This window comes from Amblyomma americanum, chromosome 2 (genome assembly GCF_052857255.1).
Source record: "Amblyomma americanum isolate KBUSLIRL-KWMA chromosome 2, ASM5285725v1, whole genome shotgun sequence".
Lineage (NCBI taxonomy): Eukaryota > Metazoa > Arthropoda > Arachnida > Ixodida > Ixodidae > Amblyomma > Amblyomma americanum.
Window position 1 is genome coordinate 35,143,561 of NC_135498.1, and position 27,925 is coordinate 35,171,485.

The 27,925-nt window shown below is 42.5% G+C and overlaps 1 protein-coding gene across 4 annotated transcripts; it reads left to right on the top strand.

The window, feature by feature from the left end:
• Positions 1-27,288, top strand: LOC144120979 (syntaxin-like). Of its 4 annotated transcripts, none has more exons than XR_013312506.1 (11): positions 1-185; positions 4,386-4,472; positions 5,687-5,786; positions 6,615-6,689; positions 8,848-8,924; positions 12,550-12,658; positions 13,777-13,850; positions 14,965-15,102; positions 15,835-15,945; positions 19,050-23,645; positions 26,869-27,288. XR_013312506.1 is itself a non-coding variant. In XM_077653837.1 (11 exons), exons 1-10 carry the CDS (start codon positions 153-155, stop codon positions 23,599-23,601), a joined length of 888 nt encoding a protein of 295 aa, XP_077509963.1. In that variant the 5' UTR covers positions 12-152; the 3' UTR covers positions 23,602-23,645; positions 26,869-27,288. The 4 variants fall into 4 exon arrangements, 3 of the variants coding, with proteins under 3 accessions (XP_077509963.1, XP_077509964.1, XP_077509965.1); XM_077653837.1 differs by having other exon boundaries at positions 12-185; positions 23,518-23,645; XM_077653838.1 differs by having other exon boundaries at positions 12-185; positions 23,518-23,645; positions 26,879-27,012.
• Positions 27,289-27,925: the final 637 nt, after the last annotated feature.

Below are 27,925 nucleotides of genomic sequence, written 5' to 3' on the forward strand. Positions count from 1 at the left end.
ACTTCCTGGACGTAAATAATGGTTGACGTCTAGTGACCGCCGGAGCAGAAACTCCTACCTCCGCTGAAGATGTGAGGTTTTTCGAAATTGATGTGTTTCAAGCGGTGTAAATTATTGTGTGAAGAGGAGGTCGCCAAGAGGAACTCTCGGCCATGATCAAAGACAGGATATCGGCGCTCAAAGCGGTACGAATCTCGTTCTTTTCCGACAGTTGTCCGCCCCGTTCGCTCCGGCACTTGTTGCTCGTAGTGCGCGCTCTCTATTTTCGCTCTGTATACAGAGCCTCACTTGCGAACGAGTTCACAAGAGCGATCCGTGTCAGGATTGCCGGCTGTAACAATAAGCGATGCGCAAAGGATGGTTCTGAGCGAACCTTTCTTCGGCTGCAGGGTCACCCGCGCTTTGAAAAGGAAACTCGAAACCTCCATCCATCATCTCGGTCCCAGCGGCATTTCTTGCTTGTGCTATGGTCGTGGCCCCTGCGTGCTTGACGATTGCTCGATTGCTCGCTCACTTCGGTTTAACGACTTGGCTAGCAAAAATCGCGGCAGCTGTGATTGTTCATCGCGGCTCAGTTCGCTTGGGCAGTCGCTGCGTAGGCAGCGCGCTGAGCTTTATTTGCTTCATTTTTGCCTGGCCTCACGCATGCATTACAGCTGGCTTACAGACCCCGTCATGCATGCACTTGCGATCCTTTTTTGCGCTTTTGCTCTGTCCAGCCGCCTCACTGTCGGCCGCGTCCTCTCTGGCACTACCTGAACCGATCGCTTACGTTTGTGCGTGCTTATGCTCAATCGACTGTTTCCAAGAAAAGCCAGATCGAACGTCTCTGTTCGTTTATGCGTCTCTGTGGCGCATTTCTGAATTCACATATTGGGATTCCTGTTCCTGTGGCTCGGCGACCTCGGTGCTTATTTATTTTCTTGTTTGGACCCGGCACGCGCGCCGCACCCGTGCTTATATGCATGGGCGATTTCTCCCTCCGGTCTTTATCTGTTGTGTCGGTTTGTTGCTTCCTCGGGTGCTCCTTCTCGAGCTAGCAGGCGTTTTCTTGTTTCTGCCTGTTTTGTTGTTGCTGCCTGAGGCAGTTCTTGAAACGAATAAAGCGGTGAGCCGCAATTAAAAGGAGCGCCAGGGCTCAAATGCGTTGCAGGGCTCTGTGGGAGCACCTGCTGCGAGCATGTGTTAATTCTTGTATACGTGGTACTTAATTATGAAAACGAGCATTCGGCGCACAGCGGTGTGTGCCCTCTAATACTGCCCGGCTTAATGTTTGCGGGATTCTTGAAGCATGCATATACCGTAACTGCTGCGTACGTTACAATTTCCTTGTGCACCTTTGCTTGCCGTAGACATCGCATGCCGTTGCAGAATTAATAGAAATTTTAGGGTTTAAAAAGTGCAGTGTTACGGGAGAAACTAATTGCCGACTGACTGCCCGGGCCATTCGTGCACGCGTGTTGTCATGATGGAAAATTAAAGCAGTTTTAGTGGAATCTGTTTAATCCAAAAGCTATATGGTTTCATTAATTGTAAGACTTGTTATAGTTGAGTCAAGCAGACGTATGATTTTGGCCCAGATAGTCTATTCTTGTACCCATGCCGCTTGTGCGCAAGAATTGCCTTTCAGTTATTAATATGACAATTTTCTTTGTCATAATTTTAGGAACCGGTACGAAAGTTTCAGTTTTATGTCATACACTGTCTTCATGACCAGAACGCAGCTGAGAACCTACAGCTGGAAGTTCTTTCCTGGATATAGTGTTCAAAAGCACAAAACGCACTCAATGACATTCAAGTGTGTTATTAAAATTATTTTGCAGAGAATCCTGTCATTGCTTTGTGAAGCTGAAAAAGTAGCCATCCACATGTCAGCACAGAAGTCAGTGTGGCACATGGCCTATCAGCATTGGTGCATAGACAGCTCATGTGAGAAAAAAAGTTTTAGTTAATTGATAAGATGTTTTGGGGTGAAGTAGTGTGCTCTTTTACATAAGCAATGAGCACAATATGCATTTCATAAGTGAATGAGTTGTGGTTAACTGATAAACAGTATGTTAACCCATATATGCCAAAGCTTCAGATATTTGAGAAGATTAAAATAGTTTTCAATACAGAATGTTTATTTCACTTCAGTATTCAGAATCATCTTTTTATTGGTGGAAACGTTTTTTTCAACACAACACTTTTGAGCCCTTTTTAAATTCTCTACCTGTTACACGTGGTAACATCGACTTTAAAATCATATTTCTCATTAATTGCATGTGGTGGTTTGCTTATGACAGTGCGCAAAAATTATTTGTTTTTCTTGTCGAATTACAATGAAGTTGATAGGGTCAAATTTCAAGAATGGCATCCAGAGAATACTGGCGGATATTTCTGAACGCACAAAACTGAATGCACACAACATAAACAACCCTTGCACAGGAAATGTTTAGGCCCTCTTGAATCTACGCTAGCTGGTGCAAGCTTTTACGAAATGAACTTATAGAGTTACTGCGCAAAAAAGCGGTGTCCTACATGTAGGACTCTATAGGCATATATTGGTTAAGCTTAAGCTTGGCTTTAAGTACTTCATGTAACATTCAGCGTACATATGGGAGTCATTCCCACTATTTTCTTTCCTTTTTTGCCTGTGAGGTATTGCAGCGAGTTTTTGTGAGTGCCCTGTCACATGATATGTTGATTTTGCATGTGGTTTTTCGTTTGTGTGATGTCTTAAAATACTGCAAATGTGCTGAAATTTTCCAAGATGGCAATTACAAATTTCACAAGACCACAAGACGGTCACAGCATCTGTATTTGCTGGCCACCATCAGCACACATTGCATATTTGTCCCCACCAACAGTGTGAGAGTCAACCCCATTGTTATAAGACTTCACCTGGAACAACCCCACCACAAACTGTCTGTTCCAGGAAGCCCTGATGAACTACTTTATTCACAGCCATGCTGCAGGTGTCCAAGAAAGGTGAAAGTAGAACTTATGAGTCAGTGCAGTGAATCCTGTGTATGCAGCATCATGCATTGATATGTATGCGTAGTATACGAAGGTTCTTGAATATGAGATAAAAATGGGATAAGCATTGCTCTAAGTGCTGTGTAATCATTTCATTAAGCCACCAATTGCTGTTTTTAGAGATGTTAATGATGGAGAGTTGTCATGTGAAAACCTGTATGTCCTTTAGCATATCTAGGATGTCAAGAAAGCATGGTACTCAGGTATCCAAATTTATATTGTGTGGCAGTGCAAGTTGCAACTTTTGCAACTAGTTGCCCATTTCAGAAACTCGTGAGAATAGTGTTGTAGTAGGTCAGGGAATGCAAGATAGAATGTGAGATTCACTGTATAGAATAAAGTGGTCTGAAACCGCTAAAGCCATTTTGCTTCATGAAAAGATTGGGTCTGACCGTGTATCTGCATTTTATTATGTCCATGATGAGGTGTGAGCAGATCCTTATTTGTGTCGCGGTGCCCTGCAGCGTCTTCTTGGCATCTGCACATTGTATGCCAAAGTTACTTGTCAGTGTTGTTTTGATGAGTTTTGATGAGGTTTGTCCATGCGAAGGTTGGAGTGTGTAGTTATTTTCAAATAATGTTTTATTTGGTTTTACCTGTGACTATGTTTAGGGGGTTGGTGTAAGGAATAAAACTTGAGGGGACACTCAAGCTCCACCTTAAGGGTATGACACGATAGCTGTAATGGGTCCTTTAATTGGCCTAACGTCATGCGTAGTCCTCATACCGATACAGCCGCCGGTGGGGCTTGTGAGATCGAAGTTGCTCTACTCTAGCAACCTCTTGTGACCAATCATTAATTTAGCAGCCACCTGCTGTGGTGGGCAAGCTGTGTCACAAGGCCATGGTGGCACATGGTGGCAGGTGGGCCACCTGCTTTTTCACTCACAGTGACGACATCGGTGACAATGCCGGATTTTCTGCAGAACAGGAGCTTTAACGCAATCGCATAAAAATTGGAAACATTTGTTTCCAATTTCTGCACCCTTCTTTTCCCCAACCCTTGAATCTCCAACTCTCCGTTTGAATATTTGGATGTCAGTTAAGTAAAACTCCATGGAAAATCCGGGACTGCTATAACATATGTAGCATACCTAGCAGTAAGCTCACAGCTGTTTGTGTGCCGTGAAAGGTATGGCCAAAAAGGAATGAAAGTTTTGTGAAGAATCATAGCAGTTTGATAATTTCAGCACTGACTTGGGCTCATATGTGTTCATTATAGACTCTTGGAAACAATCTGAAATTACTGAAAAAAAAAAAGATGAATTTGTGCACAATGGCCTTACTTTGTGTGGGCAACCTCAGCTGCAACCTCAGTATTGCTATGTAGTTAAGTCTTGTTCTGCTGCACTGGAAATGTATTGCAGGCCCAGCAGGAGGAAGATGACTTGGATGGAGATGTGGCTGTTACGCTGGAGACTCCTCCCACATTCATGGAGGAGTTCTTTGCAGAGGTGATATTCAACTGTCTGCTTTCTGTTGACTTGCAATACACAGTAGTGCTATGTTTCGGGGAAATTGTTTTTCCAGTCTTCTGTCAGCAAAACCTGAACCTTTGAAGTTCTCAAATGCTGACCAGTGTGGCATGGCAGGGTTGGAATGCTTCTTTTGCAACCACCTTTGGTGGTTAGATACGGGTGTAGAAACCGAAGTCATGGTGTGCTTCTTCCAGCCGTTGTGCATGTTAAGCCAGCAGGATCAATGTTCCAACTGGCATGATAGCATTTGTGACAGAACTTGAAAAAATTGGCGGTGGTTTAGCTCTGGTTAAACGTGGAGTGACACGACAGCTACAGCTGGCCGAGTGGAACTTGCTCAGCAGCTGCTCCGCATCACGTGACCAGCCACGGCGCCACATGAACCACGTGACCAACCACGCTGAAGGCTCGAAATGCTACCGTAATGTAGCTATCGCTACAAAATATAAACGAGCAGAACGTCAGGTCAGGCTATCATACTGTCACTGAGCATCCGACTATGGCCAGGCGAAATGGGTAGTGGGTTAATTGGCTTCACCACTATTCAGTAAACATATGCCAGTACTGAACATTGCAGCAGGTCCATTTGTTTGTTGAAAGCTTTGGGTGTGCGTACTAGAGTAGAATCAAAATTGTGAAATCTTTAGGTAGAAGGAATGTCATGCATTTATTCCTGTCAGCAGCAGATGACTAATGCAGCGGACTAGACTTGTGGCACTTGTGTGGGATTCTTAGTGAGCTGGCAACTGATCACGGTTTGGTTCTATCCTGTCTGATGCTAAGGAGATAATTTTCAGTGCAGTTGACCCGGAGGAAAAGATGAGGTTGGTCTGGGAAGCTGGCCTTACTGCGAGTTAAGGGTTCTTGGCAGCCTAATGCTATTCAGAAGAGTGGCGGACCGGGCTAGTTGGTGCACGTTTGACATTTTTCGAAAGCGCTACAACAACACGGACAAAGAAGGAACAGACAGGGACAAGCACTCGCCCCTGTCTGTTCCTTCTTTGTCCGCGTTGTTTTAGGGCTTTCGAAAAGTGCCGAATGCTGTTAAACTTTCCTTCATTTTTGCTCATCTATCTGCAAAATCAGTGTGGTGCCAGTAGTACCCTGAGAAGGGGCCTCTGCTGTGCCCATCCTGCCTCGGGAATGTGCACTGCAGAGCACACAGAGGGTTGTTTGCTTCCTTGTTTCAGGTGGAAGAGATTGGACAAAACATAGACAAGATCGAAAGGATTGTGCACGACATGAAACGGAAGCACAGTGCAATACTGTCTTCGCCACTTCAGGACGAGAGTGAGTCACCATTGGGCCCTCGTGTTCTAGAACAGGGGAGAAAACATGCGGAGAAATGGATTGAATAAAATAAAAAAGAATACACAAGATTTAGCAGGTGTACGCACTTCAGAAGTGTAGATATACAAAAACACCCTAACCCACTGTCTCATGTGTACGTTAATACATGCACTTATATACATTATGCAAACATAAATGAGACACGGATGGGCATGCATGCAACCATAGCAGCATAGATGTATGTACTTACACAAATGTACAGTTGCGGGCAAAAATTTGAGAGGCGTGTGCTTGGTCAACAAATTTACCGTAGTGCTGGCGCCTCGCGACTCAACCACCTGGTGTTGATGGTAGTGGGTGGAGCATGCACATTCCCTGATACTTTCAGGCGTATGAAGTGACTGGCTTGCATGACAGCCAGAATAATTCTCTTCTGCACACTCACATCCCATAAACTTTTGCTGCCTACTGTACATACATGCAGCAGTGCAGGCAGGGACTTTTTTTTATTCCTTTTTCATGCCCACGCTATTGAATGCACACACATGCATACATGAGGCACAAATGCACGTGCATGTGCGTGTGGGAAATAAAAGAAACACAGATGTGCATATTTAGCCGTGAAAACAAGGAGAAGGAGGACATGTAAGAGAACAATGTGGATCACCCAGGGATTATTTCGCTAATAAATAAAGCAATGAATCTGAAAATAAACTGCAGCTCAGTGTCTGCAGCTCAGGCTCACTATTGGGAGTGTACTACAAATGTGTGATTGGCTTGCCTTCTCATAATTATGTCTTGCACTAATCATCTTTCTTTCTCACATAGAAATGAAGCAAGACTTGGAAGAGTTGATGGCAGATGTCAAGAGAATTTCCAATAAAGTGCGAATGAAGCTGAAACGTACGTTCTCTGAAATCTTTTTTACGTGCATACTACCTTTTCACATGTACCATCACACATAACAAGTTTTGGTTGCACTTGCATGGATGTAGGTGTTCTGCACTATTGATGTTTTTATGCTTTTAGACTTCTTTGTAGCAGACACATTGTATCGTTTTTGTTCTTTTTTCTGTTGATTCCCAAGATAGTAGATATGTAATATTGCCTGTACTTCTGCCAAATGCTACCTCCAGCAAACTTAGTATATGTTGGTGCAATATTATAAAGCACTGTTCCTCTTCTGTGCCTCCTTAAACCTAGGCAAGGAGTGTGCTTTGGAATGAAGGGCAATGACACTGATCTCTCGATAGTTTGAACATACTAAATTTGAACTTCTGGTTTATTTTGTCTCATGAACGCCAAGTGCACTAAAGATTCCATCCACCTTGTCTCCATCTACACGATTCTAACAAATTGTTGCTCCCTTTTCAAGTCTGAATTGTTGAGTGTGAAATCTGCAGCCTGACTGGCATTTTAGCGGGAAAGCACTGCTTATCACGGTTGCAGCCAAAAACCTTGTGTGAAGCTTGACCTTGAGGGTGACCTTACTTCACGTGGTTCCGACCAAGAATTTTGTGTGAAGCTTGACCTTGAGGGTGACCTTACTTCACATGGTTCCGACCAAGAATTTTGTGTGAAGCTTGACCTTGAGGGTGACCTTACTTTTTATGGTTCCGACCAAGAATCTTGTGTGAAGCTTGACTTTGAGGGTGATCTTGGCCAACTTGGAGAAATAAAATAAATATTGCCGCGACTGGGTTTCGAACCTGCGGCGTCTGAACAGATCAGCTTTGCTGGCCACTGCACGAGAGCACTATGCTATCGCTGCAGCCGATCATGCCTCGTTTTAAACTAAACGCAAGATAAACACAAAGCAAAACCATGAGCCAACCAGGCTAGACACAAGCTTTAGCACGTCTACCCGAGTTAACCCCGTTAAAACCTTACCGCTTTTGTGAGCAGTCTTGACTTTTTTCATGTATTGAAGAGAACATGAGAAGCATTTTTTTCTCTCACCATTGCCATAGTCATCACATGTGTATAGTAGCCCTCAGTACAGTCTAATAGTGTATATTCCAGGTCTCGATGCATGTGAAATTCATTTTCTGATAACTTTGTTGTTCTTATTTGTGGAATTGATCAATGCACAAGGCCGATTGATCTGCATGTTTTTTGAAGCAGAATGAGGGTAATGCCAGTGTTCTGGCTTTTTGTATTGGGTCACCCTTTCTCAAACATCCTGGGAATTGCACTCAATCAATTTTGGTTCATCTGAGAAAATTCGTGTGCTTGCGATAAGTAAGGGGAGCAGTTATTTTGAAACCGTTTTTGTTTTTGGTGAAGAAGGTTATGATCCCCTCAGCACATTTTAACATTTGTGGTAGGCCATTAAACAAGGCTTATTCCCTAATGTGAAGCAATTAATTTTTTGCAGGTTTTTATTTTTCACCTAATAATTCCTCCAAATGTTGCTAGTTTGGGAATTTTCTAAATGTTACTGCTTTCAGTCCTTTTTTTTACTATATTTTGGGTCTAAGTGATTTCCCATTTTTGACTGCCAGTTTGCACTCTCTGCCAGTCCAAATAAAAAAGCATGGTAACGCTCCAGTATGGGATAGCTGGGTTTAACAATATGAAATGCAAGAAGCTTAGCTAGAGTAAATTTTTTTTTGAGAAATAAATTTTTGAAGTTAGCACAGCGGTGTTCATTGGATGGAGACATGCAGTGCTGTGTACAATGCGCTTATAGCCTTATGTGGCTGTGAGACCGCCAATCACTGCATCTGTGATGCTTGAGGTAGAATGGTTCTGTTCTCTTTTACCCATACCTGCCTTAGATATTTGAAATTAAACATTTTGCAACTGTTTTGTACACACGTCTGTGACTTTTGCTTTAAGTGTGTGGTCATGTAAGATGGAAGCCTTCTATTTGTGTTCACATAACAATGTCTTTCTTACCAAAATTTTAGCTGTTGGTGATTAAGCGCAGCTGGCAACAAGTGTGACGAAATGTGCTCCACAATTAATCAAACTAAAAGTAATTAAACAGTCTTCTTTCTCGTATAAGACAAGCTTAAAACAGCAAATTTTGAAATGGACTTCCTTTTCTGCGACTCAGTGATGCAACAGAATATCGATCAAGAGGACCAAATGGTTGGGAACAGATCAGCTGAGCTCAGGATACGAAAGACACAGGTGAGCTTTTGAGCAATACCTTAAGGTCACTGTTTAGATGAAAAACAATGTGGATTCTTTATTAATACATAAAGCTACCACTTTACAAGATCTTGTGTATTCTGCTTGTGTAACATATGTCCCACTTGGAAAAGAGTAGATACCCCTTGGAGTAGTGTTACTGACCGCTACTGTGTACTTCAAGTGTTATGTCTTTTGTATTAGTAATAAGCTGATTACAATAATGGTCATATATTTATAATATTTAAACAAATTTACTTGCGATTGTGTGACCTGTAGTTACAGCCAGAGCAGTTAGCAAATTAAAAATTGAGTTATAATTCTTCATATTAATATTGTGTGTTTGTGAGTAATGAATTTTATTTCGAACAGTCCGTTGGAAGCTTGGCATGAAGTTTAAGCTTAGCGACACAGGTACCTGCTACTTACTTGGGCCACTTTTGTAGATGCAGGTAATCGAGTGTGGATCAATATACAAGCGTAGCGAAATTTGTGCTGACAGTGGTTGTTATAACCATTGCTTTCAAGGATTGCCTATATCGTGCTGCAACAGTTTTAGTGCTTCACCAACAAAAATTCTGAAAATTTCTAAGAATAGCTGAGAAAAATGTAAACTAGATTAGTATACAACTAGTGCGTTGAATGGCCTTTAGATGCAAACGGCATTGCAGCCTGCTGGGGTTGCTGTGTGGCAACTGTCGCTTGCATCAAAACCTCTCGAAAGAGGAGCCTTGCTCACTTGTTGCCTAAATGTGATTAGCATTCATAGAGTCCATCAGTCTCAGTCCTTAAAATCTCAGGGATGTCTCTGGGCCAAAAAATGCCATGTATGAGCTGCTGGGACAGAATATTCCACTTTGCATCACACTGTTGCGTCACACTGGTAGACGGGTTTGAATGCTCCTGTCACCTAAAATGGTGGCTTGTTTGTGACACAACAGTTGGTACGTGAACATGCAGAGTTTGGCAAGTTTGGAGCGGCCTGGCAATGGAGGCAGCTATCTCCCACTGAATGCTGATCACATTTTGAGCACTTAAGATCTGTTGTCCATGGAAATCCCCCCGCCAAGTTCTTTTCTTTTTACCTTTGTGCTGCTGTTGTCAGTGTAATGTGGCGCTGCTCTCTATATGCTGACCATTGGTGGCTTTCAGGAGTTTGTGTGCGGGTGCTGTGGGGGAAAAAGCACATCCCCGGGAGACAGGTCTTTCCTCCTCTCTCTGCCTCTTGTTTTTCTCTCTCTCTATCTGCCTTTCTTGTTTTTTTACTCTCTCTGACTCCTTGCAGTATTTATGGGCAGTCTTGCTTGGCCCCTGACTCTCTCTCTTGCATGCCTCGCTATTAATAAGCCTGCTACTGCATTCGACTGGGTTTGAGGTTTTGCAACTTGGGAATTTTATTATCTCTCGTTCTGCATGGTGTGCTTTGGGACTTCTCCTCCTGTGCTAAGTTTCTGTTCTTTTCTTGGCTTCTTTCGCTGCTTTTTTTAAAATCCTTTTTCCACTACCTACACTCTAAACAGAAGGCAGTTAAAAGGGAGTAACCTGTCCTCCAGTGCACTTAATTTCCTTTGTAAAAGGGAGTTTACTCACTTTTTACTCCCATATAGCCGCATTCATGTTTAGGGTGTGAGCACTTTCACTTTTGAACAGTACCTCACAAACAATAGAGTTTACTGAGGACACTCCTATACCTTACGCCCACCACACATGATAGATACCCTGTGAACATCCTCACTTGTAATGTGTACTTCTCTCTGTACTGCTTTCGGTACCAAACCGGTCGTAGTATTGGCAGTAGTGGGCAAGAATTTCAATTTATATAGCAAGAAAGTTTGTTCGTGCACAGCAGGGCTGTTCTGTCAAACCAAAATATTTTTGCACATGCGAGCGGAAAGGAGACACATTTTGTATTTATTGTAGTACCTTTTTTTTAGTTAACTTGTTAGCAAGCTGCTTTCTTTGGTCATTTTATTTTGTGCCAGTGGCTTGACAGAGCTACACTGCAGAGTAGTTGCCACTGCGATAGCCGCGAGAAGCGGTTTTCTCTGGGACTAATCTTTGGTACTGTATTGTTCACTAATACCCACTTGGGTTGTCCGTGCTGGGCCTTATTGTTGAAGCTTTGCTTGTTGGATGCTTCATGACACCCATTGGGTACACAAAGCAGGAAACTTGGATGGAGATTGTCTGAGGTGCTTGTGCAACACTGAGCAAAACAAACTGATTAGAGAAAGAAATCTATCTTTACTAAAATTCGTGAAATAAGAAGTGCCCTCACTTAGTGGCGCTGAAAGAACACTCCTTTTTTGGGCCTGGCAGATTGCAGCCGGTGCATGCACCTTGCGTGATGGCAGATATTTAGCATTAATGGGTACACCCTGCCACTCACAATTGGTTGGCGAGGTCAACATGGACCAGTCACTGCTGTAGCTGTAGGGAAGACACCGACACTGCTCAGTGTTATTTTGGTTGACACCATTGTAAGGTATGTGAAAGAAAAACTAACAATACACATGCTTGCAAGGCCTTTTCTGCTTGTGTGCATTTGCTCATGTTGCTAAAGTAGTGGCTTGACATGCTGCATTCTAGTGCCAAGAGCATTCTACGAGCATGGGACAGCTGTAGTGTAGATGGCAATGGCAGCTAAGACTGCTTGTTGCCATGCCTTACCATGGTTGCTGTTTCTGGTTTGATTCTTCTTATTGTGCCGTGGAAAGTAGTATGCATAATGCATCCGTAAATTAAAGTATCTCTGGAAGAAATTTTTTGGATCTGACTTCAGATATCGATGATGTCTCATGATGAAAGAAATTTGCCTTTTTTTCACTTATCTTGTAGTATCTCTTCTTACGTGCAAAAAAATTGGTAGTATTAACGTCTGTTGTATTGAACTGTGTCATATGAAAAGGAGTGTTTCTCTAACCTACTGTGGCTGATTTATACATGGTTTTGTGAATAACGAGCAGGTTCTTTTCTTTTTTGTTGTTATGTCTTTTTGTATTGCAGTAGAATCTTGGTTATACGATCACGGTTATAGGAATTTTGGGATGATACGAATTTGTAAAGTTCCCTAGCCAAAGTGCATTCTGTACAATGAGCAGATTTTCGGATGTTCCGAACCCTCTTCCATGCCACTGTGGATGATACGAATGTGCGAGTCGTGAGTGCAAACTAAGTGCACTGAGCGCACGTCACCGACGCTGCGATCGCAAGTCACGTGGCACGCACCGCGAGCAATGAGCAGCTGCTGCACGTGAGCATAAATAAATATCATCACCCGTGAACAGATCTGCATGAATGAATTTCTCGTGCTTCTGCATGCAGACTTTGTTCGTATTGGATTGTACAAATTTCGGGTGATATGAATATTTTTCTCTACCCGCAAGATACGTATCATCAAGATTCTACTGCACTCTTCTGGTGTTCAAGCAGCAGGCATAAAATATTAGTTAGATGCAGTTATTTCGATCAGTGTGTGCCTGTCAGAGCAGTTATGTAAAATCGTTTTCGAGGTTGATTGAAATAAACTGAGCAGACTTTGTTTAAGCCTTTCCAAATCCGTGGCTGTGAAGATCTCTGTGGTGAAAATATGCACATTGCTGACATTCCTTCTCCTGTGTCCCAGCACTCGACGCTTTCTCGCAAGTTCGTTGAAGTTATGACAGAGTACAACAAGATCCAGAATGACTACCGGGAACGGTGCAAGGACCGCATCAGGCGCCAGCTGGAAATCAGTGAGTCAACAGATTTTTTTGCATGCATTCCTGTGGCTTCTGTGCTTATTTTATTCAACTGAATTGTGTGTTGATACAGTGTTCAGATGCAGAAATATTTTCATTGTTCAAATTGGGGATATAGCTTTAGTGCAGCTTTCTACTTTTGTAGAAGAGGAAGTGTGCTGTGATGTCAAACATAGCTCTCTGATATTGCAAGTTGCAGGTCCTTAACTTATCAACTGCCGTGCATTTAAAGGGCTCTGAAGAAAGGGGCTCTCAATAAAGATGTGGTGTGCCTGGGATATTAAAGGACACCTCTTCACGAATATCCTCCTGCAGGAATTTTTAAAATGAAATTTGTAGAATCTGAATTACCTGTAGTCAAAATTTGAACTTCAGCATCATTGCGCCTTTCCCCCTCCTCTCGTCACTTTTTGCATGCTCAAAGGTCAGCGCTCTTCCGCCGTCCCCACCGCCCACGCTTGCGGAAATTCATGGGGAGGGGGGCAAGCTTCCTGACCTGCCAGAGCGACGCGACTGACTGGCCGCAGCGATGATAGCTTTGCAATGTCTGAAAGAATCTAACCAATAGCCATCTTTTAACTGCATGTGCAGGAGCATGAGATGGAGGAGGGTGCGAGCATGACAGAGACGGCGGAAAGGACTCGCCAAGTTTCGCTCGCAACTGTGGGTTCCCTGCTGCATGTAGAAGTGTATTATTTGGACCAGGTGTCCGTGGTGTCCATGACGTGACACAGTGTAGTGATTGAGCGAGTTTATATACTCTCCTCGGAAGGCACTGTTTCAGAGTTCCTTTAACTCATCAGTCACGTGCGGTGATTACAGCAGGGTTGGGTAAGGTATGTGTATTAATAATATGACACCGTAGGTCAGCTTTCTGCTGTTTACTTTTCTCTGATATGATTAGCTCTGATGTGGATAAATATTGACTTTGGTAAGATCTGTAATTAAGTCTTGTAATAACTTCCTGCTGTGTTTATTGCTTCGTTGTGCTTGGTTCAAGTGCTCTTATTAAGTTTTATCATTCAGTGCTGTGTTTATTCTGCCAGTTTATTGGCTTCGTGCATCATATTTGTACAGATGGGCAGAATTGAAAAAGCTCTCTCATTTTTCAGCTGGTAAGATGACAACAGATGAGGAAATTGAGGAGATGTTGGAGAGCGGAAACCCGGCCATCTTCACTCAGGGCGTGAGTCCTTACTTCTTGACTGTCATGCATGCATGGCTACACGGTTGTTTTATTTCCAAACAAGTTGCTTTTGACATGGGCAGCATTATGAAGACTAGTGAGAAGGATTGCACTTCACTGAGAAACAGATAGTTGCCCCAAACGTTGAATATGACTTCCAACATGCAAGATATGGTTGGAGCTGTCTCATTGATGCAATGGTAGCATTATGCGTGACGAGCTTGGCATTTCAGCAAAACTTGTTGTTGGGCTAGTTGGTAAGCCATGATCTCAGAAGAACCAGCGCAAAAAGGGCAACGGACAAGAGCTTTGCATCCAGCAACCAATCAAAAATGTACAGCTTTCTGTAGTATGTATCGCGGTGCATTCATATGCTATGAAGTGCTGACCGTACTGGGGTTGCTGCCTACCAATTATGGTTTATACTGATCACGACCATTTTTAGTCTTATCTGCCTTGAAGTCCTTTTTTTTTCTATTCTTTGTTTCAAGTTTTTGAAGCTGTTAGCATTTGCTGGCTGCTGTGTGGGATCAGATTGGAGTTACAGACTATCTTGGTGTTGACAAGAATAGGTTTCCAGACAAAGCAGTACGTGTTAGCCTTGCAATAATTGTTTTATTTCTAGTTTCCGGCTTCTACTAAGCTAGTTTTAATATGGCCTGAAATGTACTTTGTTTTGTGCATGCTATGTAGCCAAATGATCCAGTGTTTCGTGCATGTCAAGTGAAGGTTGTAAGTTCAATTCTCAGGGTGGGCTTCATATTTTCTTCAGCTTCGTCAAATATTCTTCCATGTAAATGATTTCTCGATTACCGTCCTTCAAAAAGCAACAAAAAGTTAATACTCTGTCATGGATTTCCTTGGTCTCAGAGACCATTAGATTGTTTTGTATACGCAGATAATTATAAAACATGAATGGTCTACTGTTCGTGCAGTGCTGTGCCCTCTTCAACTCTACTGCTCCCTCTCTGAGAATTCTTCGCTGTCATACTGCCAATCTGCTAGTCTAGGAGGAAGCAAATTTATTTCTCTGTTGGCCCAGTAGACCACTTCCTTTTTTTTATTGGCACAGAAGAAACAAAACTTTGCTGGTTCTTGACGCTATTGCGTGCAGATTGTGATGGAGACTCAGAAGGCCAGGCAGACGCTGGCCGAAATCGAGGCTCGCCATCATGATATTATCAAGCTGGAGAAGAGCATCCGGGAGCTTCATGACATGTTCATGGACATGGCCATGTTGGTTGAGAGCCAGGTGAGCCATGTATTCCACCTTGAAGAGGAATTAGCCAACTCTTCTGTTTGGCATTTAAGAAGATGGGAATAGTTAAGGTTGCTGGCACAAGAACAGTGAAAGCAATTTATTGGTTGTTATCTGACCTTTTATACAAGAGCAGCTTTTTGCCTTCTGTAATGCTGGTGTGGAGGCACTGAAGTTAAGGCAAATCACGTTGTATTGTGGGGGACTGGCAGGGACATCAATGTAAGGCCACCTTTCTAAATTTGCTTCATTAATTCAAAATTGGGTATTGTTCAGCTGATGTCCAGTCCTGTAATCAGTGTTGGCTACCTTGAACAAGTGCAACTTTCTTGTGCTGTTTCTGGCTTTTAACATCATTCAACTACTTTAATTTCTCTGGTTACAGGGAGTATTTTATGCTTATCACTGTTAGTGATTATTCGCTGTAATCCAAAATGCAACTCTGAGCTAGTTGGTGATGTGCTTGCTTCGTGTGACACCCTGCAGAAAGCTGAAGGATGAACATTCAATCAACAGCTAAGCCACAACGGATTTGCGTATTTATTTCTGCATTTGACATTTCTCTTTCCGTGCTCCCACATTGTGTAATCGCTGTAGTCATTGTGCTTAACGTGCGGCAGAATGCCGGTGTTGCATGTCTTTTGCAGTATGCCTACATCTGTGCTGGCTGAATTTTGCTCACGAGGAGTGGTGGGTGTAATGTCGTAATTAAAATTTTTCTTAAAGGGTGAAATGGTGGATCGCATTGAGTACCATGTCAAGAATGCTGCAGCCTACGTTGACACTGCCACTCAGGAGACACGGCGAGCCGTTCGTTATCAGAGCAAAGCACGCAAGGTGAGCGTAAGACACTTTGTGGTGGGCTACGGGCTACCTCTCAGACCATGTAGTACATGTGTTTACGTGTGTGCATGTGAGGCACATGTGTACCTCATTTGTGAGACTTGGAGGAGCTGTGTAAGAATTTCATGCCGTTCGGGAGTTTAATGATTTTCAAAGTAATGTTTATGGCTCTAACTCTATTCACCTGGCATAACTTAGATCTGAATGCTCTGAGTAACAACAGATTTAAAGAACTGGCAAAAATAGTGTGGTCAGTGCTAAAAAAAATCTTGCATGACATAAAGAAATATCCCCAGAGTTGCTCACAGCTGCATTTCTTTCTTTTCCTTTGATGGTGATGGTTCCTCCAATTGATCCCCAATTAGCCCCGTCCTGCACCCACCCCTATTCCCAGCAGGTTTTCCTAGTCTTGTCTTTCCACCCAGTTCTGTGCTGCCATCACCTGCGTACACTTCCTTTTCCGGGGTGTCCACTCCGTCGCCCTAACAGGCCCCTGTTCATCTGTTTACATCTGTTCTCCGCATTGCATGTCCCACCCAGGTCTGTTTCCTCCTCTTGGTTTCTGCTAGGACTCGCACGGCCTCTTCTAACAGCATTTGCTGTTGCTTTGCTCCACCTTGTGGTTTCCCCAAGATGCACTATGTGAGGCAAGGTGCACACAATCTTTGGTCGTGTGATCTGACCTTTGTAATGTGTCATTTCAATCCTCATTTTGACAAGGCTGCTCATGAGCTGATTTGTTGCACAATGTGGGATGTGTTGCAGTTTTGGGATGGCCTTATTGGAGTTTTCCTGCCAGGTGATGCTCAGTCTTACACCCCACACCACCCCATTCCCCACTTCCCTCTTGGTTTTTGTTTTTTGTTTTGCATTCCATATTGTTGTTTCATGTTAACTTTTTTTTGTCATGAGTATGACACCTTCCTGTTTCCTGCCCCCGTGACCCATTCATTGATTTCTAGTAGTCTTGGTTCTCTTCTGTTCTCGTTATATTTATTTGTTTGCTTTCGTTTGGTTCATGTTTTCAGTTCCCTTTTCATTTTTTTCCAGAAAAAGATAATTATTCTAGTCCTGATAGTGGTCATCGTCGTCATCCTGGCCATTATTATCTTCCTGTCGGTGCGGAGGTGAAAGAAACTGAAAGAAAGAACGAACCTTGCGTAATGGATTGTTGACGGGTTCCACCAGAATGCGCGTTTTAACAACTGCGTGACGTGGTGCAAGGCCTCGGCTTGGGGTACATCTGGCTACAAGGCAGCAGACCTGCTGCCTGTCTCGCTAGGAAGTTCTAGCCAGTTCTCTCCGTACTATGTTTTTCATAAATAGCCCACATGGTATAGTTATATTTTGTTTTTAGCCTATGATAACTGCTGGAGTAGTTTGTAACATGACATGCTCTGCCTTACAAAAGCGCTTTTTGCGCTGTAATATTTTGGTTGGCAGATCTGTAGTGTTGTATGTAACACACCCTTTATTTTTTTTTAAATGTTCATTTGGTATAAGTCACGATGTTTCTTGTCAGTTAAATCGTACTTTTCTGTTAAATGATCATTTCACTCACTACGTCTCACTTTATTCTTGAGTGAGTGGGAAAAGAGTGGCTCTCTGCTGGTTAGCGGATGTTAAGCTCTCTGATTGTCTGCAGATGGTTAGCTAACACTCGGTCGTGTTTTCACACCCTGAGTATGAAGGCAATAGTGCGAAAAGACAGTACTAGGCTGTTTCTGCATTTTTGCTGAATTGGCCTAGCAGATGCCAGTACACGTTGCAGTTTTAGATGTCATTGAGGGGTCACTAGTGCATTGTTTGGGGATTTCCATGCGTTTGTATTTATTTATTTTTTTGAAGGAAAAGCTTCCATGTAGCTGAGCCAAATATGCCATCTTTTTATGAAGCATCAGTGAGAAGCATTTTAGATATTAGAAAAACGAGATGACAAAATTCTGGTTTTGCCATATTTTCTGCTGTATAGGTGACATTATTTTCCAAAATCTTGTGACTGTATGTCATGGAATGATCGGACGGGCCTGTAGGTTTAAAAAGCTTTTTTTAAAAAGTTCTTTAAGGGCATACATATGTGTATGTGATATGTGATGTGTGGCAGCTTGTAACAGAAGCGAAGCTACCATTGAGAAAACTGTTCACTGCGACATAGAACTGGTTATTATTTATGTTGTTGAGACAGTAACCAATGACCACTGCTAGATGAAGCTGCGCCTGTCACGTACACCACCTTTCAGTTAACTTCATAAATAAAGGTGTGCTAGCTCATAATGCCTGTGGGCAGGGCATTTTTTTTTGTGCGTTATTCTTTTATGCTCATCTTAAGGATTGTGCTTATGCACTAACTCTTCCAAAGCTAGTGCAGTAGTACAGGGAAGAAGGAGACAAAGAGATAGGCACTCCTCAAATACGCTGGACGTGTTTGTGTGGCTGTGCTTTTGACATGCTACTCTGAATAACAAATCGTGACGGATGACCAGAAAGTGCACCATCTATGGAAAATGTACCATCTATAGACCGAAAAATATGGCATCCTTTATTTACAAAGTCGTTAGCGGTTACTTGGTTGTAAGTTGGAACATGTTTTGTACTCGCACAAGCACTGACTACCAAAAATTGAATATTTTGGTTTTTCACGGTTCACATGTCGGAAACCAAAGATCGAAGCTATACATTTTGTACTCTTCTAAACCTAGTTCATGTGTTGTATTCAATGAATATGTGTCTTAGGGCTGAAAGTACTGGTCAGTTACATCGAATTATTGCCCGAGGCTTTTTATGGGTTGGCAGAAATTAAGAAAATGCTGCTTCTACATAGCTTTTTGATGTTGGAAGACTTTTTCTTTCTGCCTTTCTTTGCTTTTGCATTTTTACAGGCTTAACACAGTGCCAGCATGCTGCTGGCTGAAGGCAGCAGCATAGTTGATTGCATGTGGATGTCGTATGCCTTTAGTTTGTTGTTTTATAGTCGTATGTCTGAATCTCTTAAGCATTTGGTTACCATTTACAGGGTATTGAAACTGCAGGCTTTGCTTAGCGGATGTGGAAGTGCATGGATTTTAAAATGGTGCTTTCTTTCTTCTTTCTTTTTTTAGTTTGACGTGGCCAGAGCTTTCCTGTGACGGTAGAGCATGCATAGTCATGAATTCTAGTCTGTTCTCTCTTTTTGTTCCCCTCCCTTCTTGGAGCTTGAGGTGGGCATACCTATTTTGCAAATTTATGTTCATATTCATGGCTTTTCTCCAGGAAAATATGTGGCAATATTTGCTTTTTTGTGCAACGAAGGTGTATCTGTTATATTGACGGCACTTACGGTTACCATATTCATACAGGCGTAAGCCGACTCCTGTCTCCCCTTCACGCACCTTGCACTCCCTGCTTTCCAAAGTGAGAATAATGGGACCTGTCTAAGTGCCACTCAGGTTATACATCTGGTGGCAAGATTTATTGTTTTGAGGCCGTAGATTTGATTGGGCTGGGAAGGTGTTCAACTTGAGCTTTTGTGAATACGGTGACCCGTAGGGACAAGGTGACCAAAGTTGTTAAGGATTTTCCATTCTTCCTTGTTCTGTCTGTTTACTCACTTGAGTTTACTGGCATTATTTTTATGTTCTGTGACATTTTGTTCTTTTAAAGTGTAGTGAATTTTGTGCATTGGAGTGTAAGACTGAGTGTGCATTGCGCATGACGTGTCTCCTGCATAATTTTTTTTATCCAGTGAGACCTTCGTCACTGCTAGCAATAACTCTCATGCTGATTACTGCGTATTTTGGCTTAAGTGTTTTAGTAATGAACTGGGATATCAGCATTAACAACTTATACGTATGTGTGCATTAAAGGAAGCTGCATGGTGAGCAAGTGACAGCGTAACCTCATTGTGGTTGTGCACTAGTATAGTAAGTGGGCACTTCGCATGCCTGGCAGCATGGTGACAAGCCTGGCATGAAGTTAGAGGCATTTAATGCTTCCTGAGCTTTACACAAAAATACAAAACAAACTGGAGGGTATCAGTCACGCAAGCGGAATGGGCTGACCTGAAAAGTTTTAACGGCGCAAGAAACAAAAGCTGCTGTTGTTGCATTGTACAGAAGCTTCCCGTGTTCCTTTCCACTCTCCCAGTGAAGTTCTGTGCTACAAATTGTGACAGTGCATCGTGACAGTGTATTGTGTAGGAGGAAAGGAAGTGATGAGCTAGTGCAGCTTAGCTTCCAAACTCCACATCAGCACTTTTGATGCTGCCATTGCTAGTTTCGCATCGCCTTCCATGTGATACTGATGTTGCGGTGTGGGCGAGCTACCTGACAAGTGGTTATTTGTAGGACTCATACAGGCAAGACGGGAGACATTGTGGAAGAAAACAGTGTGTTGAATCTCGTCACTTTGCTTTTCAGCTGCTTCACAAATGGAGTCCACAAGCAGGGCGCTAAGGATTATTTGCCGGAGGTTTTTGTCTGCTTCCCTCATCATTAGGGAACAAATCATTATGGAAATGGGTCCATAGAGAAACGGGATTATAGGGAAACTGGACCGTATGGAAACAGGCCGACTGGCACTGTGGGTATCAGATAAATAAATTGATTCCCTTTCTTGCAGAGAGCAGCCTTTGAGTGGAGAAAGGTGAAAGAGGCCTTCTAATAGGAAAAAAAAGCTTTAGAAAAAATAAAGAAGGCAACATCACATAAAGGAGCAGATTTACGGAGGTGTGTGGGTGGGAATGGCTGCCCCACCTAAAGTGACTAATTTTTAATGAGAAACTCCTATTGGATGCTATTCTTTTTTTTTTTTTCTGAAGTTTCAAAAGTTGCATTGTGCACATGTGACGTCCTCACACCATTCAGTCGCCCCTCCAAAGAGTTGCTTAGAAATCTTCTTCCGATCATTATCATTTGCTCATGTCTTGAAGCAGCTGTACTGAAAGAGCCTGCCATGGCCAATTATTTGAGAAACCTTTAAGGTGGAAGGGAAGATTCAAGGCGCAGCACAGTGCAGTTAAGAAAGTGGATAAGTGTAAATGGTGCCTGAGGTAAAACAGAACCAGTAGCTCGCAGTGGTGAAATTCCTTTCCACCACGTCTTATTACCTACGTATGCAATTCTTTAACTGTCAGACACCATTTTTGGCTCACTGCTCATGTAATGTCCTGCAGCTGGTCCTGTGCAGTAGAATAAAAACGAAGTGCCTGAGTATGTTTGCAGTAGTATGCAAGCACAGGCCACTAATAATTTTATTTCCATCCAATCACTGGCACCTCACTCAGTAACTCTTTGCAGCCTGTCTGGTGCAGAAAACAGCTGCGGTAGGGAAACTTCAGCAGCACTGTATGGAAGAATGGCTGACAGGAAAAAAAGACTAACTATATTTCATTTCAGGGCTTCAACAGGTGCTGAAGCATTGCAGCCTGCGCAAGTGACCAATGAGAGAGTGCGCTAGTATTTATTGCAGGACTGCCTTGGATGAGCATTTATAGCTATGACAGTTGCTGAAAGTCGAAGCTTAAATTCTAAACTTTATAGGGCTAGGAGTGTTTCCTACAAATGCTTCCTGTCTAACTTTTTGGGTCTGTTATCACGGCCCTTCAGCACAGCTTTGAAGTAAAAGTAGCATATATTGCAGAGTTTCGTGGTTTTCATGTGCTTTTAGAAGGAAAAGGACCAAGGGCTCAGGGGTTTAATATGTGCTCCTACATAAAAGCACTATGAGTGTTAAAACAGGTTGTTTACAACTATTTAATGCAAATGTGCCATGTTTAACCGGAGCAATAGTTCCTGTGTTGTGATTAAGTCATGTGCTCATGGTAGTGCATAGAGCAGCATGCATTTTTTTTTTACTTTTGGACGCATTGCACATGCATATGTACACACTAATGCTGAAGTAGCATTCTACTGATATTCTCTTCCTTGAGTGCCATAGTTGTTTGTTTCAGGGATAAGTGGGTGTTATTTTATACATTTTTATGTATTCCAACAAAACATTCTCGGTAAACGACACATCACTAGAATTGATCTGTAGGTGTTGTCTTGTTTTGAGCTGCATTTAAAGCAGAATATTGGTTGCATGCAAACATGCAGTGTGTGTTGTTCTATTAAGCATGCTGTGTACCAATGGGGAGAACGTGTATTTATTTTGTTGTGGCTTGGTATGCGCTGTGCTTCCACTGTGTTATGTCGGACAAAGAGTTTATCCTTGGATTTTTTACGTGGTAAAAGCAGAGATTTTCTAGAGTAAAAAGATATGCCAAAGTGGACTGGCAATCTCTTTCTTAAGCATGGATGCGTTTGTTCATAAGGTTGCTGTCTGAACCTGAAATTGGATTCTTGCGTATCACTTAGAAAGGGACCTTCAGTCTCCGTATTCAGGGGAATCTTTCAAGATAGATTAATTTTCTGAAGTGGGAATATTTATGCTTAATATCCATCTATCCGTAGCCCTGTAGTAGAAAGAGTTGGTGGATAATTAACTGCCATAGCCTAGCTATGGTCCCAAATTTGATATACAGGCTGCCGTGAAGTTCCTTTTGAAAAGGCCGCATGGCTTTTTTTGTGGTTGTACTATAGGCATATCTAAGTGGATTTCAGTTGTAAATAGATTTCAACTGCAATTATCTTCTCATTAAGGCATGCTTTTATTTAGCATATCTGACAAGTTGCTGACGAATGATGTTCATATAGACTGCGCAGTGGTATATCTGATGCATTACAATTTGTTACAGTGGTTATAATTAAGAACGAGTGGTTATAACGAATTAGTATAGTGATGATGTTGCATGTAGCATTATGCTGCCTAGATGAGTGAGCTGTTTGACACTAGCCTTGTTATGTATGGTGGCTGCACATGAAAGAATATTGATGTTGTGTAGTTGTTTTAGTTTGTGTTGTTTATACAGTTTCACATTGTGTGGTCTAATAAATGTTGCATTAGGTGAAAGATTTTGTTGCAGCTTTTCTTTTGTAGCATACACGCTTGGCCGCATGTATTTGACCATATCTTGTCGTAATCAAACGTAAGTTGCTTATGTTTTCTTTTGCTTTGCCTGATAATTTTTGTTTGTTAATTCACCTATCAAATGAAATCTGTTTTGCAGTTGCTGCTTCTTTTTATCCTTTTTTGAGCTACAAGTCATTTCTGTTTGCTTTTTTGTTCCCTCTGTTAATCTGCACACCTAACTGGGAACAACCTACTATTTGCATGGTAAACATAAATTTCAAACAGAATAATGTGCTAATGCTGGTGTTTACTTGGAAGGAGTCACATGTTTTGTGCATGTAGTGGAACATTGCGCATGGAGACGCTGCTTTTTTCTTGAGAGGCAAAAAAAAGGGGGGAATTTCTATTGCTTCAGAAATGGTTTTCTTCATGGAGGCAAAACTTATATGCAAACAAAAAAAAATCTATTCTTTCAAGAACAGCCTTGTGGAGTGCCTTGGTGTAGCATAAAGGACAAATTAAAATACATTGAGTCAGTGTTGTGAGAAGTAGTGATGTACAATGCATCAGTTTAAAGGCACGAGCAAGTGCTGGTTTTTTGGCTGGGCGCATCGGTAACTTCAATATTTTTTCTTTCAGAAAAGGGTGTTCATACTGATCTGTGTTGCCATTTCTGCTGTCCTTCTGGTCATCATCATTGGCAGCTGGGTTGGTTTGTCTTAGCTGTGTTTCACAAATGCAAGAGGAAGCAGTTGAATAGGGACAAGGTTGGTCACTATTTTAAATGTTTCCTTTTTCAAAGGAACTCATTTTTAGAAGAGTACGGTTTAAATAGAGTTTTTATTTTCGTGTTATATTGTGGAACACATGGAATGTACCTCAGACAAAGGGGCTCTGTTTGTAACTGCTAGTCGGGTGGAAAAGATTTAAATGACAGCCATATAATTTGCTATTTTCCCGCTAACATTGAGAAGAAGAAGAATGAATATGGGTATGTTTTATGAGCTTGAGGTCTTTGCAGCAGTTGCAGTATTTGTTTTATGTGCTTGGCTATAACTAACTTGCGTATGTCAGACACACAGGCAGGCTCAAGGCAGGGAAAGGCTTCCTGTTGTTGATTTCACTGATTAAGATTCAAATAATTGAACTCAAACAGTCCGTTAAATATACAGTTGTAGAAAGACAGCATATGCTCACACTTTTCAGACTGGCTTTGTTAAAGGACTCTAGGTACCAAATTTTTGCTTTTGTGCTTTCTTCTTTCGAACGATGTGTTAGACATTGGTATACATAGAGCACCCCATGGTATTCGCCTATTTCCGCTAAATAATTTGTAATTGAAATTCTTCTTCGCGCTGTTTCAGTTTTGGTTTCATGAACCGAACGATGGCTGTGATGTATAGTTGGACTTTAGGTCATGTGAGGCACAAAAAACAGCGGTATTGTTACATGGTGGCCAGTGAGGAGCGATGAATGATGGCATTGAGGTGATTTTATTGGCTGCTGGCCTAGCGCGAGTCCTTCGTTCTCACGTCACTGCCAGCTTCGTCATCTTCGTGACACTACCCGCGGCTGCCGAGCGATCGTCCCGATTGTGAATAGAAGAAGACACCGACGAAGAGACTGCACTCAGTGGTAATGGGTTCAGAGGGTGGTACAAAAGAGATGTCATGGTGGTGAAATACTGGCTGCCACGATGAAAGATATGGGCGAATGAGTCCTGGTCCACGAAGCTTCAGGGCCACAGGTCGCCAGGAGCCGACGGCTGAAGCCCTTGGACACGCTGAACAGCATGGGCAGGGAGCTGGGTCCTCGCAGGTGGGTGTCGTCTCGGGTTGGTGGGGTCTGAAGGTATGGTAATTGTGCCCGCTGAGTTCGTCGTGTCAGGTGGTCGAAGCGGGCGATGGGGCGGGGGAGAAACCACGAGGTCTGTTCAGGCTTGGCAGGTTGGGGCATGGCTGGGCGGCGCCCCAGCCACGAACTCACAGCAGACGACCACGGCTGACGGAGGATGCTGAAGCTGCAGGACCAGGATGGGGATGTTACCCCACACCTCCACCAAATGTTACGTGGCGGCCAGCCGAAGAATGAGGCGTGATGAACGATGGTAGTGAGATGATTTTAATGGCTGCTGGCCTTGAGCGAGTTCTCCGTTCCCGCGCCACTGTCAGCTTCGTCGCCTTCGTGACGGTATAATTGCTGATAAGTCGTTTGTTTTAATTCTAGCTCTTGAAGCAGTCTGGTTTAAGTGCTTTAGTGAGTTAAAAGTATATATCGGCATTTATATTGCACTGTTTTCGTTCCTCTTATGACCTAAACTTCAACTGCACATCACAGCCATTGTTCGGTTGATGAAACCTAAACGAAGAAATTGAATTATAAATTATTTAGCAGTCGTAGGCGAATATCATGTGGTGATTCATATATTCTAATTCTAACACATCATTTCAAAGAAGGAAACATGCAACAAAAATTAGGCGTCTATAGTCTTTTAAGCATGGAAGAGCTACATTGAAAATAACTTTGCTGTATTTTTATCTGCTGTTTCTTTGATGTTTAAAATACTTGACTTCTACCACATTTTTAGATGTGCATGATTTAGAGCTTGTAAACAGCAGATGTTGGAAGGGAGAACTGGCTTAATGGAATATGCGGGTGGAAAAAAAAAATGCGATGTTTGTCGAAAAACGTCATTTTCGGTTTTTGCCTATCTGATGATGTGCAAGTCATGTCCAATAATTCCAGCACCGAATATACACGCAAGTTATTAAAACCTGTGATGTAAACACGCCAGGTGACCGAAAAACGAGCACAATTGAGCTGCTGTCACGACCACAACACATTTAAAGAGCAGCATTTCTCCCCATTGCGGTGCTGCACGCAGGTGCAGTACGTTTTCTTTTTCAAATGCATCGTCTAGCTTGAAAAAAAAAATGCGTTTTTTATGTCCCCAGAAGGTGCACTGCCACTGTCTCTTTAAATAACTAAGGACGCATTTCTTTTGTTTATCATTTTCATGCAACTTACGGCTTGTGTGTGATACTATTGCAGTTACCCTAATCACATCACAATGAAATTTAGCATGGCTATGCTTCACTATATGCTGAACGTAGCCATACTATTTTTATTGCAATATATGGTGGGGAATGGGAGTAAAATTGTTGCAACCATTGTAGTCCTATCATAAAGAGACACTCTACAGGTATTAATTTTTGAAAAATTCAAAATTTTTTACGCATGGCGAACTTTTTTCTCATTGCATAAAAGAGATCACAGTAAGCAAAATAAGATACTTCTCAGAGCTGTCGTGTGTATATACTGGCAACAGATAGGTGCACAAGAACATCTCTATATTTCAAATGCATGACTTGCAAAAAAACGAACCAAGCAAGATAGGCGAAATTGACAACAGATTCAAAAACAACTGATGAATATATCTAAGCTGTGAAATTTTTGTGAATAATATGCTATGAACAATAAAGGGTAAAGTAGATGATGTCTACACAGTCACTGCACATGTAGTAAAGCAAGTATTTCCTTTGTGAAAATGGTGCAGTCTCTGTTTTTGTCTCAGCGACGCGAAATTTTCACTGAAGTGCGTGAACAGATGCAAAATGTCCATGGTGCACTTTGAAAGCATTTCTCTTAGCCCGTGTGCAGGTTTGGAATACCAAAACCTCGCATACCATGTCACATCATGAGAACACAAATATCAGAGATAATGTGCTCATTGATCACAGCAGCTTGTGATTGTGGTCATTTAGTTTGATTTCAGACTAATTTTTGTTTCACCTCAAAACAGTCATCATTAATTTCGAAAAGCATGCTTTTTTCGGCCATTATATATCTCGCCTGGTTGTAGAAATGTCATGCTTTCTGCGTGAAAGACTGTTCCATCAATACTCCAAAGTCCCTGGCACACTCGTGCTCTAGGGAGAACATACTTTGAATTTTTTGTTTATCTTATCAACAACTGTCCTTTCATTGCAGCCCCCTAAAGTTTTTCAGATGCCAAGTGTAGATGCTGCACCTTCTCAAAGTGGAGCCGCAAGTGTTTGTTCTCTGGCAAGCGATGTCGTCACGTGATCAATGGAAGGTTTCATGGCCAGTGCACCTTGATGTTCTCTGCATAGTTCCTCTCACTGGGAATAAGTCTCGGACCGAGGAGAGGACAGACCAAGCATTGTTGAGTCGCCAAGTATCACTGTTGTCTTTCTTTTAGACCCTTGAATGTCGCACACGTCAGTCGCTCCTAGAGGGAGGCTGGAGAGAGAGCTTACATATGCTAAGTGTGTATATATTATACATATGATTATGTACATGTTACAGGGGCGTATGTATACGCAGATATACATGTTTGTACTGTATAGTTGTAGTTGGAAAAGAATAAAAAGAGTTTTGCATAATGAGCATTAAGTGGTGCTTTGTCTGTTGGCAGTCATTGTACAAAGTGGCGTAATCTAATGAGAATTGTGTGGTGATGCACATAGTTTTTATTGCAAAGATGTGCAGACTGGTATACTAGCACTGCTTTAGCTAAGCTGTAACAGGAGAACCATCTCACTATTTTCATTTTGTTCTTGCTAATTCCGACCTTAGTCTGCGAGGACAGGTACTGTGTTGCTTTCAGTTTCGGGAGAGTCCCTTGTTCCAGGAAGCCGCCCCGAGAGAAGGAAGCCGGTGTTAACTGGTTGCAGAGAACTGTAGAGGATGGACAGGGTCAATGACATGGGAGAGGCCTTTGCCCTGCAGTGGGCGTAGACAGGCTGACGATAATGATGATGATGTAGAGGAATATCTGATGGGACGACTTAGGGTGGGAACGAAGCTCCTGATCCCTGATCATCGAACAAGGAGGGCAACCTCCTGCTTGGAGTGGGTTCTCGTCCCCGGGTAAACTATCCGGTTAACCAATTAGGCTTGTTCGATAGGCTGCGCACCTTGATGTTAAATCTGAGCTCGAACTCGGTACACGGAGCAGTGCTAACAGCATTATATACTGGCTTACACGTTCAGCAGCGCTACGGTTCGTTCAAAGGCCGGTCCT

Bases quoted from the DNA above. Each gene is read 5' to 3' on its own strand.
- LOC144120979 (XM_077653837.1), top strand. From the start codon at position 153: ATGATCAAAGACAGGATATCGGCGCTCAAAGCG. The intron at 186-4,385 runs GTACGAATCTCG...AATGTATTGCAG, and splicing joins GGATATCGGCGCTCAAAGCG to GCCCAGCAGGAGGAAGATGA. The intron at 13,851-14,964 runs GTGAGTCCTTAC...TATTGCGTGCAG, and splicing joins CGGCCATCTTCACTCAGGGC to ATTGTGATGGAGACTCAGAA.